Genomic DNA, 22464 nt, shown 5'->3' with positions numbered 1-22464 from the left:
ATATTTGCAAAACTTAAAAGATATCAAAAAATACAATTGTAGAAATATATATTAAAATTTTAGTGTTTAGAAACTATAATAAAACAAAGAACCGCAACCACTTAACTCTGCTGTTGAATTTATTCATCTGGATTTTGTTTAGTCTGGTTTTTATACAAACAACAAAATACTAAGAGTATTGATCTGAAACCCTTAAACCTCTTTAAAAATTTTAAAACCGTTTTTTTTACAAAATTACACTAATTTTTCTGTATAAGAAATTTACATTTTAAAAATAATAAACAAAATTTTGGTTAAAGTTATTAAGTATGTTATAGTATAAATTGTTATTATAGTTTTTTTTAAATGTTTTTGTTTTCACAATAACCACACCTTTGCTACAATTACGAGACTTTTTTTATTAATCAAAACTTTAAAAATCTTTAACAAAAAAAATCACCAATTCATGTAATTTTGTTTTTTGTTTGTAAAATGAAAACAAAAACTGACTAAGAAAATTTTTCGTTTGTTTTTTTCCTATCTTTTCTAATGAGTTTTCTTTTTCATACGAAACATTTTCTACTTTGTACTGCTCCTTGAATAGGAGATCTTCTTCTAAAACATAGGACAGGGCTCTTTTTATCTTATTCTAGATTATTGGAATTAATAACACATAAATAAATTTGAGATTTTGGACTTACCCTTTTCATAATCAGCGTACGATCGCCGGCCTGATCATCATCATCTGGGGTGGGAGGTAGCGGACGATTTGGTGGCCCACCACTACCATGTGTAATCGGTGTTGAGGAATCCTCTGATACTGGCACCAGGCCAGGCCTATATGAAAATTCAGGACTAGGTTTTACAACAAAATCATATCATAATAACAAATTAAATAAATAATAATAATAATGAAAATGACAATTTATAACAAAACATGATTGTATAATCGAAAGAGAAAGAGAAGGAGGGAAAAATAGCAAATGTATATTAAACGATTTTACCAATTAATGTTCTATAACAAAACAAAAAACTTAGTTCTAATGAAGTAGATACAAATTCATGGAAATTTAAAATCAATTAAAAACTCGGTCCATTGTGATACTGTACGAACTCAAAGTATCTGTTACACATTTTCGGTGCACACAAAAAAATTTTTTTTCTGATTCAATCACGAAATTAATTGATCCAATTAATTTTTTAATTGAAATGTCTTCAATCACGAAAATGATAGTATCAATCACAGTTTTAATTGGGCATAGAAAAAAATCTTAATTAAAAAATTAATTGATTTCATTACCAAATATCAATTAATTTTTTAATTGATTCAATTAAAAATTTAATTGATGTTGATTGCAAAACTCAATTAATTTATTAATTAAAAAAAAGGTAACTATTTTCAATTACCTTTTGAATTGGCTTAGAATTTTTATTTGGATTAACAATTGATTGTTTGAAAAAAAATTTTAATTAAAAATTTAAAAAATGTTAATCACTTTTTTAACTGACTTAGTCTTCCGAATATGATTAAAAGTTTATTGTATCAATTAACTTTTTAATTAAAAATTTTAAAATTTTCAATCATTGACTTAATTAACTTAATGTTTCTATCTTGATTAAAAAGTTAATTGTACCAATTAATTTATTAATTGTAAAAAAATTCAACTTCAATTAACTCTTTAATTGGAAATATTTTGGTGATATTTTTTCTGTGTGTGTAAGGCTATAGTCACACTAGGCAAATATTTGACCAACATGAGTGTCAAACATTTTTCCAGAACCATTTTCCTAATATCTGAATACCGTTTTTGCAAAATACTCCTACTATACTCCTTATATATCCAATATGAACTCAAAATGTTAGCTGGTTTGGCTGTGGCGACGAATGATTTTTTGATGATAGCATAAGATTTAAAGTTGCTATTTTATATATCCAAGTATTTTTTCGTTTTTTACACCCGATTGAGATCGAAATATCGATTGAGATATTTTACTAGGAATACATTTAATACACAGAAAAAAATATCACCAAAATATTTCCAATTAAAAAGTTTATTGAGGTTGAATTTTTTTTTTCAATTAATAATTTAATTGATACAATTAACTTTTAAATCAAGATAGAAACCTTAAGTTAATTAAGTCAATGATTGCAAAATGATTAAAAAATTAATTGATTCAATTAACATTTTAATCAAACTCGGATGATTAAGTCAGTAAAAAAAGCGATGGATCTTTTTTTTAATTTTTAAATAGAAAATTATTTCAAAATATATATTTTTTTAACTCAAACTAAAAACACAAAGTCAGATTAGAAAGTAATTACCATTTTAATTTAAACAATTAATTGAGTTTTGCAATCAACATCAATTAAATTTTTAATTGAATCAATCAAAAAATTAATTGAAATTTTCAAATTAAATCAATTAATTGTTTAATCTATTTTTGAATTTTCAATTAAAACTGTGATTGATACTATCATTTTCGTTATAGAAGACATTTCAATTAAAAAATTAATTGGATCAATTAATTTCGTGATTGAGTCAGAAGTTTTTTTGTGGGTACGCTATTCAATTTTAAATTTAGGTTGTGTGGGCTTGATACTGCACTCAACCTCTTAAGGATTTTTGGTGGGCTTTGAAATAAAAACATTTTTTAGGAAACTTTCTGCCTATCTATACTCTATAAATTTAAAATTGGGATACAGATCTCATTTATCGAATTGTCGTTCTCTTTTTGTGCGTTATATCCATGTACAAATAAATGCCAGCTTAAAAATCTAAATTATAACAAATACTTCAAAGCAAGAAATGTTTTCTTAATTTCAAAAGCTCTTTAAATCAAAGAAGTAAAATCGTCCGATTAAGTATTAGTCTATATTTTAAGTGCTTTTATCTTAAATCTAAAATTTCATTATATCAGTTAATTCAAAGACGGTTTCTTTAAATTAAAAATGTTTGTTGTAACTTTATGGAACATTTATCTTACTTCAAAGACCTACGACTTAAGCGTGTTTTAAATACCAATATTCGTGTCCTATTTTTTTATTGAATTCATTCACCCTTATTCCTGAAGTCGCCCTCGCCGTCGCTTTTCGTCGGTCGCCACTAATTGGTATTCCGTTCGTCGATATATTCTGCTATCGAAGAAATCGGTATTCCTGGTGTCGGTTTTTGTTCGCCAACATCATCGCTTTTTGTCGCCTTTAAATTTACCAGCGAAGTTTTTTAGATTTTATTAATCGAACAATTGAAAAATAAATGTAAAAAAATGGAAATTGGTAAGAGGTAAAGTGACTAATCTTCAACAATTACAAAAAAATGGGAAAAAATCAGTATATATAGCAGTTATGGTCATCACATTCAAATCATAGAAAAGAACACTGTACAATTAACCCTTTAATGCCCCAATTTTTTTGCCAGCTGATTCAATTTTCACTGTTAACGACACAAAAGCAAGAGAACTAAGTAAGACAAATTTATACGGTAAAATTCAGCATATGCTGCAAAGCCTCTTGAACAGTTTCAAATAAGTTTTCTTTTTATTTTGCTCATTTTTGTTGTCTTAAGGTGTGTATTACCAAAAGCTTCCTTATTTAATCAAGACCGCCTAAAGGCGGGCTTGGGCATTAGAGGGTTAAAGTAAACGTGTTGATTTTCAATTCCATTTATTTTTAATAGAAATCCTCCAAGGTCAATGTATTTTATTTAGCACCAAACTTAGGTAACAATTGTGTCGAACTTTGAATGATCCTTGGACACATAATGTCAACGTCGTTCCAATTGTATATGCCGCATACTGTTATTGTCCTAATGTAGATATCTAAATCATTTCCCGAGTCAAATTGATCATTTATTTTGATTTTCCAAGTCAACATTGGATTACAAACAAACAGCATTTTAACGCAAATAATTAAAAGTCAGTTTTGCACATTAGCTGATTGTTTTCTTTCACTATGATCCTTGTGCCATTGATGTCAGCGTCTTCGCCAGTTTTGTAGTTTTGGAAGCTTTAACTGTCTTCGAATATATATCCACATTTTTTCCGCTTCAAATTAAATATTTTTTCTTGATTTTCCGACTTAGAATTGCGTCAGAAATAAAAATATTTTAAACCGAAAAAATTAAAATTCTTTTTTGGCACATCAGCTGATTGTTTTCTAGTGATATCGGCCTTTTATTACCGAGTATTGTAATTGGTACAAAAAGTAATCGTCGTCGTCGCAACTTCGCAGGAATACCAAATGAATGCCGAGACGACTTAAAAGCGACAGACGACAAAAAGCGACGGCGACAGCGAGGGCGACTTCAGGAATAAGGGCGATTATGTACAAAAATAAATGTGCCTCAGCGCCCTCAAAGCATTTTTTGAGGCAATCCGGCAAACTAATTACACAACACCGTTAAAATTTAAAACAAAAAAGTATGTGTTTTTACTTAATTAATAATTAAATATTTTCATAACTATTTACACTCATGCAAGAGGCATTTCAATATTTTGCAATAAGTGCTCTTTTAGTCTTTTCTTAAAAATTGAAATTGACTGAGAGTTTTTGACGAACGTAAAGGGTGATACGCGTGTAAATCGGTGAAGTCGTTTATTTAAAAAATCAAATTAAATTTCTTTTTCAAGTTCAATTAGTATAAAATTCAGGAAAAATATTCAGTTAGGCTTTCGCTTTTCCAAATCCGAATTGCCGGGCCTCACGCTTGACACCTGCCATCAGATTTTGTACAGCCACCTTGTCCACCTTCTTCGCCGCAGAAAGCCAGTTTACCTTGAACTGCTGCTCGTCCTTAGCAGTTTTTTTTGGTCTTCTTTAGGTTCCGCTTGACAACAGCCCAGTATTTCTCAATTGGGCGGAGCTCTGGCGTGTTGGGAGGGTTCTTGTCCTTGGGAACCACCTGCACGTTGTTGGCGGCGTACCACTCCATGGCCTTTTTACCGTAATGGCAAGATGCCAAATCCGGCCAAAACAGTACGGAACAACCGTGTTTCTTCAGGGAAGTCAGCAGACGTTTATTCAAACACTCTTTCACGTAAATTTCTTGGTTGACAGTCCCGGAAGCTATGAAAATGCTGCTTTTCAAGCCACAGGTACAGATGGCTTGCCAAACCAGATATTTCTTTGCGAACTTTGACAGTTTTATGTGCTTGAAAATACCTTTCCCCTTCCTTTTGCCTATAAAACTCCTGTCCCGGAAGCTGCTTGTAGTCGGCTTTGACGTAGGTTTCGTCGTCCATTACCACGCAGTCAAACTTCGTCAGCATCGTCGTGTACAGCCTCCGGGATCGCGCTTTGGCCGTCGTATTTTGTTTATCATCGCGATTTGGAGTCACTACCTTCTTGTAAGTCGATAGTCCGGCTCGTTTTTTGGCTCGATGCACGGTTGTAGACGATAGGTTTCGCTTGAAACTACCGGCAACTCTCTTTGTCGTCTCAGCGGCTTCTGGTTTTCGATTTCCCCCCGATCCAGACTTCCTGGCTGTCGACAAACGTTCCCCAAACACTTTAATTACATTTGTAACGGTTGATTTGGCAACTTTTAGCGATTTTGCCAGCTTTGCTTGCGAGTAGCTCGGATTTTCGCGATGCGCGAGCAAAATTTTGATACGCTGCTCTTCTTGCTTGGACGGCATTTTGACAACTGAAGAGTGAATTCCAAAATCAAAATAGGAGCAACATTCTACACACACACCTTCAAAATGAGGGGTGTTCAGGTTTTTTAAATGCAAAATTGAAAGAAATACGTCAAGTTTATATTGACCAAATTTTGACCGTATCACTCTTTACATTGATGGTAGTCTTTACACATTTCTCAAAGCTTTATTCTAAATTACTTGTAGACTTTTTTAAGTCTGCGTTTTTCTTATATCCGTAAATCGAGGATAAATAGTTTAATTTGTTTTGTATCCTAGATTCAAAAATCATAATTTTCGCTTTAGTATCTAGTTTATTTCTTAATTTGAAAAGAATTCCAGTTATTGAAGAAAGTTTCAAACGTAAATGTTGAATGTGAAATTTCCATGATAGCTTGCTCTGGAGAGAAACTCCTAAATATCGCACCGTTTCAACTTCTTGTATACCAGTTCCATTTAGTTCAATCGGGTATTGTGCTAACCGATTTTGCTGCGGTCCGAATCGAATAAATTTTGTTTTGCTGGCATTTAAAACAAGTTTATTCCAAAACGCAAATTTCTGTATTAATTTACCATCACTTTCTATATTATATTTTTAATTGTGCACTACTATTATAAGGATATAGCAAACATAAGTCATCCGCATACATGATTGGGAGCCACCGTGGTGCAATGGTTAGCATGCCCGCCTTGCATACACAAGGTCGTGGGTTCGATTCCTGCTTCGACCGAATACCAAAAAGTTTTTCAGCGGTGGATTATCCAACCTCAGTAATGCTGGTGACATTTCCTTAAAGCAAAAAGCAAATGAGAAACGAAGTTTGTTTGTCTAAAATTTCGTTTCGGAGGAAAGAATTATTTTTTTGCGTGCATAATTTTCCATATTACGTTCAAAAAAATTTTTTTTTTTCAATGAAAATGAGTTCATTTCCGTATCACTAATACAATGGACCTTTTTGATATACGAGGGCAGTTCGGAAACTTCTTAGCCTAACACAAAAAGCGCGGTATAAACAGAAAAAAGTTAAGTGTTTTGGAAACTTCCATCTCTGTTATGAACACATGTTAAATTTTGTTTCGATCTGGCAACTCCTCCATATAGAAACAGGTGTTCAAAAAAAGACGCATCAGCTATTTTTTTACAATGGAAAAATTAGAAATGCGTGCTGTCATTAAATATTTACATAAAAAAGGTTTATAGGGACAAGAAATTCATAATGATATGGTGAATGTGTTAGGTGAAAGTGCTCCTTCATATGCAACGGTAAAAAATTGGGTTGCTGAATTTAAACGTGGTCGTACAAGCATTGAAGATGAACCACGTAGTGGACGTCCAAAAACAGCAACAACAACAGAAATTGTAACCAAAGTGCATGATATGGTATTAAATGATCGACGACGTGAAATTGCTAATATCATGGGCATCTCAAATGATCGAGTCCATTTAATTTTGCATGAAGAACTACAGATGAAAAAGCTTTCTGCAAGATGGCTGTCGCATTTGTTAACAGTCGATCAAAAACGCATAAGAATGAACATTTCTCAAGCTTGTTTGGATCGTTTTAAGCGAAATAAAATGGATTTTAAGCGTCGTTTCATAACTGTTGATGAGACATGGATACTCCAGAGACAAAAGAATAATCCAAACAATGCACTGAAGCTGGGGGAAGTGTCCCAATGAAGGCAAAAACAATACAATCGGCTGGTAAGGTTATGGCAACGGTTTTTTGGGACTTCAAAGGTATTTTATTGATTGAAAAGGGTAAAACAATAAAATCAGAGTACTATTGCAACCTTTTGGATCAATTAAATGTACAAATTCGAGAAAAACGTCCTGGCTTACAACACAAAAAAAAATAAAATAATTTTTCATCAAGACAACGCACCAGCGCACAAGAGTGTTTTAACAATGGCTAAAATCAACGAATTAAAGTACGAGTTGCTTGACCACCCACCTTATTCTCCTGATTTAGCTCCCAGTGACTTTTACTTGTTCCCAAAACTAAAAAAAAATCCTTGCTGGCAAGCGTTTTACCTCAAATGAAGATGCAATTACAGTTGTAAACCACTATTTTGAAGACCTTGAGGAAAACTATTTTAATCAAGGGATAGAATTGCTAGAAAAGCGTTGGACTAAGTGTATTGAAGTTTCAGGAGATTATATTGAAAACTAAAAATATTTTTGAAAAACTAACTATTCTCTTTCATTGATAGGCTAAGAAGTTTCCGAACCGCCCTCGTATGTTTTAACTATTTTATTAATCGATGTACGTATAAATATTGTTTTTACTTACAGTGGTTTTGGTGGATCGCTGGCCAACAATGTCCCATCATTGCGTCCACGATCATTGGGTTCATCGGGTTCACTATCTGAATCACTGCTATCCAAAGGATCCAATGGATTTGAAACGGCCACATGATGATGATTATTGCCCGATGATGGTAGGGGAGCAGCTGGCTTCCCAGATCCTGCGGCTGGTCCACCAGATTGACGATTATTACGTGGCGGTGCTTCAGGCTGGGCAGATTGTTGCCCAAATGACGAAGAGGATGATGCCGTCTGTGGTTGTGGCTGTTGAGAGACGCCCAATTCATTTAATTGTGCTGCTATCATATCCAAATCCTAATGTTTTTTTTTACATTGTCATGAGGGTAATTTGCGATTGATATATGAGCGGATGGGTAGTGGGTGATAAGGGTGATTTTTGTGATGATATATAAATCAAAGTGAGAGGGGTGTTATGTGTGGGTGGGTGATAAGGATATATTTTTCAGGGTATACAACAGAATTACATTTCAGAAAAAGTTTTTTTTTTATTAATTTCGATTGGAGTTTTGTTTTTAGTTTTGGATCCAATGCACGTTGTTGACATTTGGAGTTGGATTTGGAGATGTGTCAGTTTTTGTGGCACGGGGCATATTTTTGAAATGGTGGCAATGATGATGATGATGGTGGTTTTGGTAGAAACGTGTGGGTATTGTTTGAGGATTTAATTGCAGTTTATTTGTTTAACCATTTCATATTTATTTGCAAATTTGTGGCCACAAAAAATAAGAATTTACATCAAATGTAAAAAAAAAACAATAATAATAAACATATATTAGATCGAATTCTAAATTGTTTGTTAAATATCCTAATACATAAATTGGAGTTAGAGAGAGGCAACAACAATAACATCAACTTTGATTTTTAGTAACTTTTATGGCAGGCAGTATTTTTTAATTCAATACAAAAGAGGGGGAAAAGATTAGTATTTCTGTTGTTTTGAAAGAGTTAGTACATATCATAGAAAAGCTTGGAAAGAACAGACATTCAGAAGGTTTATGTTCAAGCATAGGATTTAACATTCGCTTGGGTGTCTTATAGGTTTTCAAACGATATTAAAAGGAAATATTTAGGGAATATTATCATATATGATTGATTATTTTTTATTTTGAGTTTCCAGTATTTTGATCTCTTTTTGTTTTATTGTGTATTCTTTCAAATCTATGCTTTTTTATATTGTTTTCAAAGCTATGATCGAAATTATCAATCTGTTTCATTTTGTTTTATTGTTTGTTTAGTTTATTTGAATTGGTAACACTTCATATCAATCCCTCCGTATATAGAATTAGAGCAACAACTTCTGTGTACAGCTATTAACAATTTTACATTTTTTTGCTATTGCCTTTTGGCATGAATAGAGAGTTTACTTTTCTGAGGAACAAAATTTTAGACAACCAAAAATTTCTTTTGACGCCAACAAATTTTCTTTAAAAGCGAATAAAAACAAGTATGTAAAGCAGAAAGTCGGGCGGGGCCGACTATATCATACCCTAAACCACCCCAACTGAATTAGAAAAGATTAGCATTTGTGGGATAACTTTGGTATGGATTTGAGTGATTAACCGCATTTCCATTTTTAAGAACATTAAGGGGTACATTTTTATGGGAGTTTTGGCACAATCTGAGCAGAAATGTCTGATATTATATATAGTTGTAGCTGTAGTTGAGGTCATTTGCTCTAAAAGAAAGTATTTTATAAGAATGGGGAAATTCGGTTGTCTAAAATTTCGTTCTGGAGAAAAGTATGTTTTTTTTTTGGAGTGTGTATGGTCTGCGGTTCGATTCTTCGTCTGAACGAAAGGTTTGATAAATTTATAAAATCGAATAATTTCTTCATTATTTCTATTACAGGAACAAGTCCTGAGAAGTAAATAAACCCAAATTTTTGTAGTCTTTATTGAATTGTTTTCACATCCTGTAAAAGTATAAACGTTTATACAAAAAGTCTATAAATTTTTTCCAAACTAACTCCCTTACAGCGAAAAGCAAATGGTAAACGATGGTTGTTTATATAAAATTTCGTTTCGGAAGAAATGATGATTTGTTTTGCGTGTAGATTACCAATTTGGTTCAAATATAAGAAATGAATGAAACGTGCTCGTTGTTGCATATATGAAGGCTATTGAACAGTTTCTTTCAATTCTAAGGAAATATTCGATCTAATTAATTTTTCATTGAAATTACTTCAATCAATGAAAATGATATTATCAATAACAGAATTAATTAAACATAAAAAATAAACTTATTAAAAAAACTTGAAGAAAAGTTAGACACTTTTCAGTTATATTTTTTTCTTGATTCAATTAAATTGATTTTTCTTAATTAAAACTTAATTTTTTAATTGATATAGTTAATTATTTAGTTGAGCGTAAACTTAATTTCCAATTAGTTTTGTTAATTAAAAATTATTTGTATACTACAACATTTTCCATTCTATTTTTAATTTGACATATTTTTATTTAATTCAAATTTTAATTGGGTAGCTAATACTATAATTATAAGATTACAAAAAAAAAAATCAATTAATTTTTCAACTGACATTAAAACATGTTTTCAGCGCTTTAGTTTGGGGTTTGTCAAGGTTTGTAGCCCTAATAGTGATTGTTGCTAAGTCAAATCTGAGGACGGCCTTAAATTGCATGCTGTATTTTGAACACAAAAATACATGGACGACGAACGGACAGACAGACGGAGGTCACAATGGGATTCTGAGAGTAATGGTGTACAAAACGACTGGTCTCTGAGTGCTCCTTATGGACTTTACATACAAATGCACAAACTTATCACCTGGATCACACTATAAGCTTCATAGCTTTACACAAATGTCATCATCGAATGTTGTTTTATAGTGGACAATTGGTAGTTGAAGGGTTAATACCGACGGATTGTGAAGTACTAATGTAAAGTCTAAATATTTCCTAATGAAATTCTGTTTATGTAATGAATTCGTATATGGGAAAACGTTGAATGTGTTAGTTTTCGGAAGATACTTTGATGAACTTGAGTTAATGGATAAAATGGATAGGTTTTCATGGTATGACACATAGGTATTTAGTAATATAAGGGAGGATAAATGAATGGTATGATACATAGGTTTTTAATAGTACAAGTAAGAAATATTAAAGTAGAATTGGTTTTCACAAGGATAAATACATATGACAAAATATTAAATGAACAACTAAGAAACAGTAGCTTCGAAATATTTGTTCGTTCTTTAACACGAAGCATGTTTTGTTGCTTGAAAGGCTTCTCGATTATTAGCTTATATTGGGAGCGCAAATTAAAAATGTGGGATTTTTTCAAATGTTTGATGAGAATTTATTCCTAAAATAACAGACACAGAAGGATCAATCGAAGTACTGTTGCCTTACTTAAATTCGCTCCCACAAAAGTTCCTTTCCAGGGATATTCGACTTTGCCGTAGATGTGGAGGCGTGACCGGGGTAACAATATGATTTTTTCGCTTGGGATTGTTGTTGTAGATCGACTTTTTTTATCACCAGTAACGATGCGATTTAAATAAGCTTTCCTTTGTTGCCTTTGGAACAGCCGTTTGCAAGCTTCCCGTAAATGTTGTTTTGTGGGAAGCTTGTGTCGTGTCGAGAGCCAAGAAAAACTATGTAGTTTACACTCCGGGTAAATGACCAATGGCGTAGCTAAAAAATTTTTCTGGGAGGAGGGGTTTACCCACTAGAAAATGTTCACATATTTGAATCTGATTTTGACATTGAGAAAAAGTTGGCGTGATTAATAAAATTAGACGTGCTTAGGTTTTAGACATAATATGTGCAGAATTTAAAGATAAACTATCCAAAACTTGTACTTAGATGAGTTAAGGCAAGATCCTTTTTGGAAGTTGAACTTGCAGTTAGCTTTCCCCAAAGGTGGGTACTAAGTTTGAGTTTAGACGCTAAAATCAACAAGTATATATGGCCGTAAGTTCGGCCGTATATTTCTATAGAATTCTATAGAATTTTCTATAGAAATAAAATGTTGACATAATTTTCTATAGAAATAAAATTTTGACTAAATGTTCTATAGAAATAAAATTTTGACAAAATTTTCTATATGTTAGAAATAAAATTTTGACAAAATTTTCTAGAGAAATACAATTTTAACAAAATTTTCTACAGAAAAAAATTTGACAAAACTTTCTATAGTAATAACATTTTGACATTTTCTATAGAAATAAAATGTTGGTAGATTATTTTTGGCGATATGGACCAATTTTTATGTGATTGGCCATTGGCTATATAACTATAGACCGATATGGACCAATTTTTGCGTAGCTGTTAGCGGCCATATACTAGCGCAATGTACCAAATTTCAACCGAATCGAATGAATTTTGCTCCTCCAAGAGGTTCCGGATCTCAAATCTGGGGATCGATTTATACGGGAGCTATATACAATTATGGACCGATATGAACCAATATATACTAACACCACGTACCAAATTTCAACCGGATCAGATTAAATTTGCTCTTCCAAGAGGCTCCGGAGTTCAAATTTGGGGATCGGTTTATATGGGGTCTATATATAATTATGATCCGATATGAACCAATTTTTGCATGGTTGTTAGAGACCATATACTAACACCACGTACCAAATTTCAACCGATCGGATGAATTTTGCTCCTCAAAGAGACTCCGGAGGTCAAATCTGGGGATCGGTTTATATGAGGGCAATACCATCCGACCTACATCAATAACAACTACCTATTCCAAGTTTCAAGTCGATAGCTTGTTTCGTTCGGAAGTTAGCGTGATTTCAACAGACGGACATGCTCAAATCGACTCAGAATTTCACCACGAAATTATATATATATATATACTTTATGGGGTCTTAGAGCAATATTTCGATGTGTTACAAACGGAATGACAAAGTTAATGCACCCCCCCCCCATCCTATGGTCGAGGGTATAAAAATTAATCGGAAAAAGCAGAATATAATTAATATATATTGGCACATTTTATTATGACTTGAATGGGGAATGATCCACAGCACCAATTCAAAAAGTTTGTTTTCTTTGAAATTATTTATTAAAGGAAAGAAACTTAATGGTTTCTTACTATTTTCGCCAGATACTACTATACCAGGACCCACCCTAGCTACGCCAATGCCACATACTGAAAATGAAAGCTATTGAATGCAGTTATAACAAGAATATAGTTTCAGTATTGTCTGATCTATAACAATAGACTGAATAGGGTAAGTGAGCCTAGAAAAAAATAATAACCGGGCTGCAACCATGTTTATCACAGTTGGTAGAATTCTACCAAAAATGGTAGATTGGTAGAATTCTTGATGTTTTGGTAGACAAAATTTTCTATAGAAATACAATTTTGACAAAATTTTCTATAGAAATAAACTGTTGACAAAATTTTTTATAGAAATAAAATGTTGACAAAATTTTTTATAGAAATAAAATTTTGACAAAAATTTTTATAGAAATAAAATTTTGACAAAATTTTCTAAAGAAATAAAATTTTAACAAAATTTTCTATAGAAATAAAATTTTGACAAAATTTTCTATAGAAATAAAATTTTAACAAAATTTTCTATAGAAATAAAATTTTGACAAAATTTTGTATAGAAATAAAATTTTGACAAAATTTTCTATAGAAATAAAATTTTGACAAAATGTTCTATAGAAATAAAATTTTGACAAAATTTTCTATAGAAATAAAATTTTGACAAAATTTTCTATAGAAATAAAATTTTGACAAAATTTTCTATAGAAATAAAATTTTGACAAAATTTTCTATAGAAATAAAATTTTGACAAAATTTTCTATAGAAATAAAATTTTGACAAAATTTTCTATAGATATAAAATTTTGACAAAATTTTCTATAGAAATAAAATTTTGACAAAATTTTCTATAGAAATAAAATTTTGACAAAATTTTCTATAGAAATAAAATTTTGACAAAATTTTCTATAGAAATAAAATTTTGCAAAATAAGAGTTTTTTTGTTTGATAGTTTTTTTTTGGTAAAATTTTCTCCAAATTTTGGTAGATTTTTTGGGCTCGAGTGGCAACCGTGCCTGCTACTTATATGTTTTGATGCGTATATTCCCAACTACGCCATCTGTTGTCAATCCAGCATTACTCATTTGCGCAACCATTAATTTATCAATTTCTGAAAAAAGCCACTTTTGAGAATACCTAAAAGCTCATCTTGCAAAATACTTAGTTTTCCATTTGAACATTATGTTTAAAGTATTTTATAATTTTCAAATGAACTCAATTATGTCCATAATATTTTCTACGAAGAGATTATAATACAAATATATATTAAAGATTAATAAGCATTTTTTCACATGTAATTTATCATTGCAAAACGTTCTACTTTAATCCTCGTACATGGATTATTCTAATACGATGTGCTAAATATGTGTAGGTGTTATTGGAAGTGTTATATAGCCGAAAAAGACAATAAAAGGAAAAACTAAGGCACACAAAATTGTACATACATAAATACATCTATGAGAAGGAAGCGGAAGTGATAGGGTTCAAGAACAAAACCATAGGAAGGAAGACAAACAAAAAAACCAAAAATGCAAATCGAAACTGAATAAACATACCTCAGGTCTCCTTGGTGGTAACTGTTGATGTTTCTCGTTATAAATAAATAGTTTTGGTTTTGACATATTCAGTATGGGAGATAGTTCAGTTTGTATTAGGTGGAAATATGTTCATATTCAGGCCATATACATACGACACATAACAATTACACAAAATATAGATGGGGTTTTTAGGGGTGTAGGGTATGGGAGTAACATTTCCAAGACCGATAGTGTTGAGAATAAGGTTGATATTGACGAACGAACGACAAACGAATAATTTGTTGTGGAAAACAAACGGTTTGTTGTTATACGTGAGGAAGTATTGGGTGTGTGTGTGTGTGTATGTGTGACGAGTTCAGGGGAATACGGGGATAATACAGATGCCGGACACCAATAATAAATTGTTTTACATGAAAATAAAAAAAGAAGAAAAAGAAAAGTTTAGATACATTTACTGGGTAAAAACAAAACAAAAAATACAACTAAAAAATTAAATAAGAATTTAATAAATATACAGAAAGTACTCCTCTAAGGACATCCACAAAAATATGTTAATGAGTAGAGAGTATATGTATGTACATAAAAGATTATAATAATATAAATATGATACTTTAATTATATTGATTATGGTTTATCTGGGGAATATATGCTTATGTTTTAAAATGATTTAGCTTGAGTCTAATGGGTGAGGGAAATGCAGGTTAAAATGGATGATTCGATTCAACGCAGACGATGATAATAATATTCAATAGAATTAATTTACTCACCGATGGCTTGAAATTATTTTGTGAATTACGTTGCTGCTGTTGCGGGGGCTGTGCGGATGAGGACTCAGAACTTTTCGGTGTTGGAGGCAATGGCCTATTGGCATGTGGAGGATCTGGTACAACTATTAGCCGTTGAGGCAATGCAGGGCGTGATGGTGGTCCTGGCTCTTCAATCTGTTGCCGCTGATCACGCTGAAAAAGTAAAGCAATAGTTATTAAGAAAAGCTCGAACTAAACTTTGGATTTATCATCATTTAATCTTTGATAAGAATTTGTTTTAATTTACCGCAAGCAGCCGGTCAATGGGAATTTGTTCAGAAATATTATGCGAAACATCTCTCTTGCTCGTTGGTTTGAAACATGAAACTATAAATTTGGTATAGGATTCTATTTTTACCGAACATAAACACGGGTGCGAAGAAGAACAATTATCAGTCCGTTCTTCTGCTAACTTTCTTTACAATGATCGGAACTTGTTTGTAATATTTAATTGCTATAACGCCCAAAGCTCATACCCTATTGAGTTGCGCATGGGCAACTTGGTCTAAGTAAGACCAAAAGTGTAACCTTCGGAAATAAGTTGAAAAAGATAAAGAGGCGGTTTCCTCCATTCGTAAAGGTAGAGAATATAAGTTTAATTCAGACTTAAATGAAAGCGTTGCCGAAACGAAAGTATGACAATATCAATAAGATAGTCGACGATAAACAACATAACAAATTCATAAAATCATAACTTATCTGTTAGATGTATGTTTTTCTTGAAATACGTTGCTAGATAGCTTCAAAAAATGCTTTGGAGGCGCTGAGGCAATTATATGAATTGTAAATATATTTTAATTTGAAATAAAATGATATACAAACAAAAAAAAAAATGCGCCTAAAAAGAAGTGTGGAATTCCTTTCAATACCACGGGAAAGGGACGAAATATTAGAACTCCGCAAGAGCAGAACTGTGAATCGTCGTGGAAGAAACAAAAAGCAATCCGCTTTCAAGTGAGTAATGTGGCTTCTCCGTAAACGGGATTTTTTTAATATATAAAAGAGATAGAGTGACGAAAGTATTTGAAATATGAATGTCTGAACCGATATTCTCATTGAATTCGTTGAGATCGCACAAAAATTTTTTTTTGGTCAAATTGGGCATGCACATATGTGGGAGATATAACCTGAGCCAAATTTGGGCACCTAGCTAGAATATCAATTAGTCTCACCGAGAAATTTTAAGTATTTGCATTTGAGTGAAAAATTCGTGTAAGGGAGTCAACTTGGTGCAATGGTTAGCATGCCCGCCTTGCATACAAAGGGCCGTGAGTTCAATCCCACTTTCAACCGAACACCAAAAAGTTTTTAGCGGTAGTTCAATCCCTCTCAGTAATGCTGGTGACATTTCTGAGCGTTTCAAAGGCTCTATATGCGGTTTCGCCGTAATCAGAAACGCTGTTTGGACACGGCTACAAAAAGAAGGTTCTTTGTGATTGAGCTAAACATAGAATCAGGCAGCATTCATTGATAAGAGAGAGAGAGAAGTTCACCACAGTGGCAGTACATTGGACTGAAAAGTCTAAGTCTAAGCCTGATGTAATGGGTTACCACTATACCTAACCTATCAGAACTCCAATTATCACATGAAATGGCGTAATGGCTTATTTATGAGCCTACATTTCTGATGTTTAAAAAATCCAACATGCCCAAAAAATGGTCGTTATCAGCAAAGATATGGCTTCTCCATGAACAGGATTTTTATGATAGAAAAAGCAAGGATCAGCAGAAAAACTCCTGGGGAGTCAGAAGGTTTTACGTAGAATAGTACCATGTTCAGTGGAGGGAAGAAAATATTTGAGATATTAATGTCAGAACCCATACTCTTATTGATTGAGCGAAACAATGTCGTTGAGACCAAATTTTACCAAATTGGATATGCGGGATATAATCTGAACCGAATACATATAAAACATGGGTAAAATATCAATAGAAGTAGAAAATTTTCAAGTATATTTGAGGGAAAATTTGGTGCCTCTGGTCATGTGATAGTTACTTTAATTTCAAATTTGTACCTCATACACATTAGGCTCGAAATCTATTAAAAGTTGATTTTAAATCCGCTTTATAAGGCAAAAGACAGTTGAAATCTAACGTGGATTTTGGAAGTGTAATGCGAATGAGGTATTATATGATAGTGTTTCCCTTTTGGGAATATTGACAGAACATGTGACCTCGTTTTACGATGGTGAAATCGATTGTACAAAAAATTACACTATATTAATAGTGTTCTTCCGACAACTATACCGAAAGAGACTATCTTAACCATTGTAAAAATTTTTGGTATTACAAAATACTTCGTATTTTAGTATGCTTTATGGCTGAAGTAAGAGATCAATATCCCAGCAAAAAAAAAAGTGTCGCCAAAAAAGTAATGAAAATGTTTTTTTTTGGATCCGAAAGTGGTGCAAAATTGACGCAGAAGCGATGAATTTAACATGGGCTTGTCATAGGACGAAAGTCCTCCATTTCAACAGCCGTTGCACTGAATTTGCATCAATTCTTTAGGTGTGATCCGAATTCAATGTTTTGGATGTAAATTAAAAAATTCTGTGATATTTTGTCAAATAATTAATTTTTATACTTTTTTTATAATTTTTAATAAATTCTAACGCTTGTCGGCAACGTTTGACCTCAAATATTTTCAAAAATTCACATTTTTTTCAGATTGGATATATCATTTTTGTCGACAAAATTTAAATGATTTTTACCATTCTATGAATTCATAATTATCCAATAAAAGTATGAAAAATCCATGTTATAAGAAATTGAATTAAAAGAACTTCCTGGGTAGTTAAAATAAAGAACATCATTGAGAGTGCATCTTTTGGAAGTGCTTTTAAAGTTGTGCCTTTGGAAGAACTTCCAAATTTTTTTGCTGGGATAATATACTACATTGCTAGTTGTCCAGACAGCGTCCTATAACCGTAGCTTTAGGCGATTTCTAATTTATTCAAATGTCTATGGTAAATGTATATATGCCACATGAAAGCAGGTTTCCCTTTGACCGGGATCCTGGGAAATTCGAAAAAATTCCTGCTTTCCTGGGAATGGAAAAGTCCGGGAAAAAGAAACCCTTAGTCATAAGCAAGGTCGCCAATCGAGTAAAAAATAATCTAGCAAAATTTTATGAAAAATTAACCAAATATAAAAAATTTAATTTTAAGCTTTTGGTCAATGTTTTGTGGTCGGTATGGAAAAACAAATATTTTTCTTCCAAATATATCATCCTGAATCAGAGATGATCTGTCGTAGACTGTAAAGTATTTGACATACATTTACGACGTATTTTACCATACGTCAGAAACGTCGTAAACCTTCGTAAAATACTTGGTTTTTGACAATTTATTTGAGAATGCCTATATTAAGAAAAAAATATAGGCATACTACAGCCAGTTGGATTTCACATAACCGCATTAAAATCGGGTTCATTAGTCTGCGTAGTTGCTTTTTTGTGCCCACACGTTGTACCTAAATCCGATTTTTGTCACAATAATTTTCTCGGTTTCAGCAACTGGAAAACGCGTTGCATTTACAAATATTCTTATTGTAAAAAATTCTAAAATATTTCAATATGAGGTTTTCATGTCTTAGGATATTAAAAATAGTTCTTGAAATCAAATCTAGGGATCCTGTAAGAGTTTTTGACATTTACTACGTTTTTTTATGTTTTATACAGGTATATGACGTTTTCGACGTTTACAACTTTTTGACAGTAGAAAACTCAAAACAATTGCTGCTCGAACAATCTCTGATCGTGATAAATTTTTGGTAAAAAATCTAACATTTTTGGTAAAATTCCACCACTATTCAATTCCCTATATTCAAAACGTGTTGGATCTCAAGGCATTTCAACAGGTTGCCGATTACCGTTGGATTAACAACGATAAACATTTACAATTTGGAGACATGTCCCCTTTGACGACTATAAAACTACTCAGCCATTTTGTTATGAGACAAAGTGTACATCACAAAAAACAAAAAATCACTTAAACTCACCGATGGCGGTTTTTGGTTACGATTTGCTTGCGGCTGTTGGGCTTGTGCCTGTTGTTGCTGTTGTTGTGCTGCTTGTGCTTGAGCAGCTGCTGCCTGGGCTGCTGCAACTGCGGCCATCTGTTGTTGCTGCTGTTGTTGTTCGGCCGCAATGCGACCTTCTTGAATTTGTTGGAAATTACGTCGCAGTGTATCACCGGGTGCTTGTATAATTGAACTTGGTTCACCAGCAATTTGTGTGTCTTCATCATCATTGTCCGAGCCAGAATAACGATAATCCTCTCGTTCCTTCTCCTGCTTGCGTTTTTTACACCGATCGATGTGGTCCTTTAACTGTATACGTACTTGACGATCTGTGGGTTGATCCTTAATAAAAGGATGCTTAAGCAATTGTTCGGTATAAGGCCGCTGATGATAGTCTTTCACTGAAATCATAAATGTGATAAAAATTAACAATTGCTGCCTTTCTAACAAATACTGAATCTTAAACTTACCTAGTACTGTATCTATAAAACTTTGAAATTTTTTTGTCCACTTTCGATTCGATTTCAATCGAGGCGGTGAATTACGTGGTATCAAGAATAGAGCACGCATTGGATGTAAGTCACACAATGGAGGTTGTGATTCGGCCATTTCCAGAGCTGTAATACCTAACGACCATAAATCTGAACGATTATCGTATGTGGCTTCGGGATTTTCATCGCATGCTATGACCTCGGGTGCCATCCAATACGGAGTACCAATGAATGTGTTCCTTCGTCCTATTGTCCGATCCAATTGTGCCGATACACCAAAATCGACTAATTTCACTTCGGCATTGTCGGTGAGTAGAACATTTTGTCCCTTGATATCACGATGTATAACTTTATTCGAGTGCAGATAGGCGAGACCTCGTAGTATCTCACGACAGATATATGCAATCCATTCTTCTTTGAGACTTTGTCCTTTTGTTGACTTAACTAGATCTGTAACAGAACCAGCACCACAATATTCCATGACCAGCCATAGTTGATCATCTTTGCCGGGTGGTGATTTCTTAATAAAAGCACCATAATATGTGGCAATGTTACGATGGTTTGAGTATTTCTTTAAAACATTTATTTCTAGTTTAATTTCCTCTTCTTCATCTTCGGTGACATCCATCACCTTTATGGCAGCCAATTGACCAGTTTTTGTATGTCGACCCTGAAATGAAAGAAGGAAAACAAAACACAATAATTATTATGGTGAAAATAAAAAAATGGCTAGCTGTCCACAAATATATTTCCATGATTGGCATTAAAAAGGTAACGCATAGAATGTGTTTATTTGTCATCTTTACATTATCATAAAGTTCATTTATGTTTTCATTCTAATTTTTGATTGGTCAATGTAAAGGATTATGCAATAGAAAATTGAAAAAAAAAATCAACAAAATTATAAAATCTTTATTTGAATCGATAATTTAATGTTGTCTTTCAATGGGTCAACTGAAGCGGGATTGTCTGTATAGACATGATTGTTAATATAGCCCAACAAAGGGCACGATATAGGCGTCCAATTGACCAGTCCAAAACGTGAAATAATTGTTACGCGTGTTGTATGGCATGTGGCACTGTGTTGTTGAAATCGCATGCCATGCAAGTCAAGCTATTGCCTTTTGGAAAAAGTTGGATATCATCTCACGGTAGCCCTCACCATTCACAGTTACAATTCGCACCATCATTCAAGAAGTACGGTCCAATAATACCACCAGCACAAAAAAAAATTATCAACATTTTGTCAGTATAATAATTTTGTCAAAATTTTATTGGCATAGAAAATTTTGTCAAAATTGTATTTCTATAGAAAAATCTGTCACAATTTCATTTCTATAGAAAATGTTGTTAAAATGTTATTGGTATAGAAAATTTTGTCAAAATTTTATATCTATAGAAAATTTTGTCACAATTTTTTTTCTGTAGAAAATTTTGTCAAAATTGTATTTCTATAGAAACTTTTGTCAGAATTTTATTTCCATTTGTTTTGTTTTGTTATTGTTGGTTTTGTTCTTTAAGCATTGTTGTTGTTTTTTATTTCAGCTTAAAACCATACATTGACTAAACTACAAGAGTAGAATTTTATTTCTATAGAAAATTTTGTCAACATTTTATTTCTATAAAAATTTTGTCAACATTTTATTTCTATAAAAAATGTTGTCAAAATTTTATTTCTATAGAAAAATCTGTCAACATTTTATTTCTATAGAAAAAGCTGTCAAAATTTCATTTCTATAGAAAATTTTGTCCAAATTCTATTTCTATAGAAAATTTTGCCAAAATTTTATTGGTATAGAAAATTTTGTCAAAATTTTATATTTATAAAAATTTTTGTCAAAATTTTATATCTATAGAAAACTTTGTCAAAATTTTATTTCTATAGAAAATTGTGTCAAAATATTATTTCTATAGAAATTTTGTCAACATTTTATTTCTATAGAAAATTTGTCAAAATTTTATTTCTATAGAAAATTGTGTCAAGATTTTATTTCTATAGAAAAATCTGTACTATTTCATTTCTATAGAAAATTTTGTCAAAATTTTATTGGTATAAAAAATTTTGTCAAAATTTTATATCTATAGAAAATTTTGTCAGAGTTTTATTTCTGTAGAAAATTTTGTCAAAATTGTATTTCTATAGAAATTTTTGTCAGAATTTTATTTCTATAGAAAATTTTGTCAACATTTTATTTCTACAGAAAATTTTGTCAACATTTTATTTCTATAGAAAATGTTGTCAAAATTTTATTTCTATAGAAAAATCTATCAAAATTTCATTTCTATAGAAAATTTTGTCAAAATTCTATTTCTATAGAAAATTTTGCCAAAATTTTATTGGTATAGAAAATTTTGTCAATATTTTATATCTATAAAAATTTTTGTCAAAATTTTATTTCTATCGAAAATTTTGTCAAAACTTTATTTCTACAGACAAATTTGTCAAAATTTTATTTCTATTGAAAATTTTGTTAAAATTTTATTTCTATAGAAAATTTTGTCAAAATTTTATATCTATAGAACATGTTGTCCAAATGTTATTTCTATAGAAAATTTTGTCAAAATTTTATTGATATAGAAAATTTTGTCAAAATTTTATTGATATAGAAAATTTAGTCAAAATTGTATTTCTATAGA

General features: G+C 31.8%; 1 protein-coding gene across 9 annotated transcripts in view; it reads right to left on the bottom strand.

Annotated features, from left to right (window-relative positions):
* Positions 1-22464, bottom strand: part of msn (serine/threonine-protein kinase msn) — a 247268-nt gene that overhangs the window by 60462 nt on the left and 164342 nt on the right. For 4 of the 9 annotated variants that reach the window (XM_075307853.1, XM_075307859.1, XM_075307860.1 and 1 more), the window contains exons 4-9: positions 19807-20497; positions 19316-19737; positions 15278-15469; positions 14529-14549; positions 7911-8239; positions 681-834 (exon numbers count right to left, since the gene is read on the bottom strand). In XM_075307853.1, the coding sequence (XP_075163968.1) occupies positions 681-834; positions 7911-8239; positions 14529-14549; positions 15278-15469; positions 19316-19737; positions 19807-20497 (1809 nt within the window). The remainder of the gene's footprint in view (positions 1-680; positions 835-7910; positions 8240-14528; positions 14550-15277; positions 15470-19315; positions 19738-19806; positions 20498-22464) is intronic. The other 5 variants (XM_075307855.1, XM_075307861.1, XM_075307856.1 and 2 more) reach the window with 4 other exon arrangements.

This window comes from Haematobia irritans, chromosome 4 (genome assembly GCF_050003625.1).
Source record: "Haematobia irritans isolate KBUSLIRL chromosome 4, ASM5000362v1, whole genome shotgun sequence".
Classification (NCBI taxonomy): Eukaryota; Metazoa; Arthropoda; class Insecta; order Diptera; family Muscidae; genus Haematobia; species Haematobia irritans.
The sequence above is the reverse complement of the archived record's forward strand: the minus strand, read 5'-3'. Positions and strand labels throughout refer to the sequence as shown.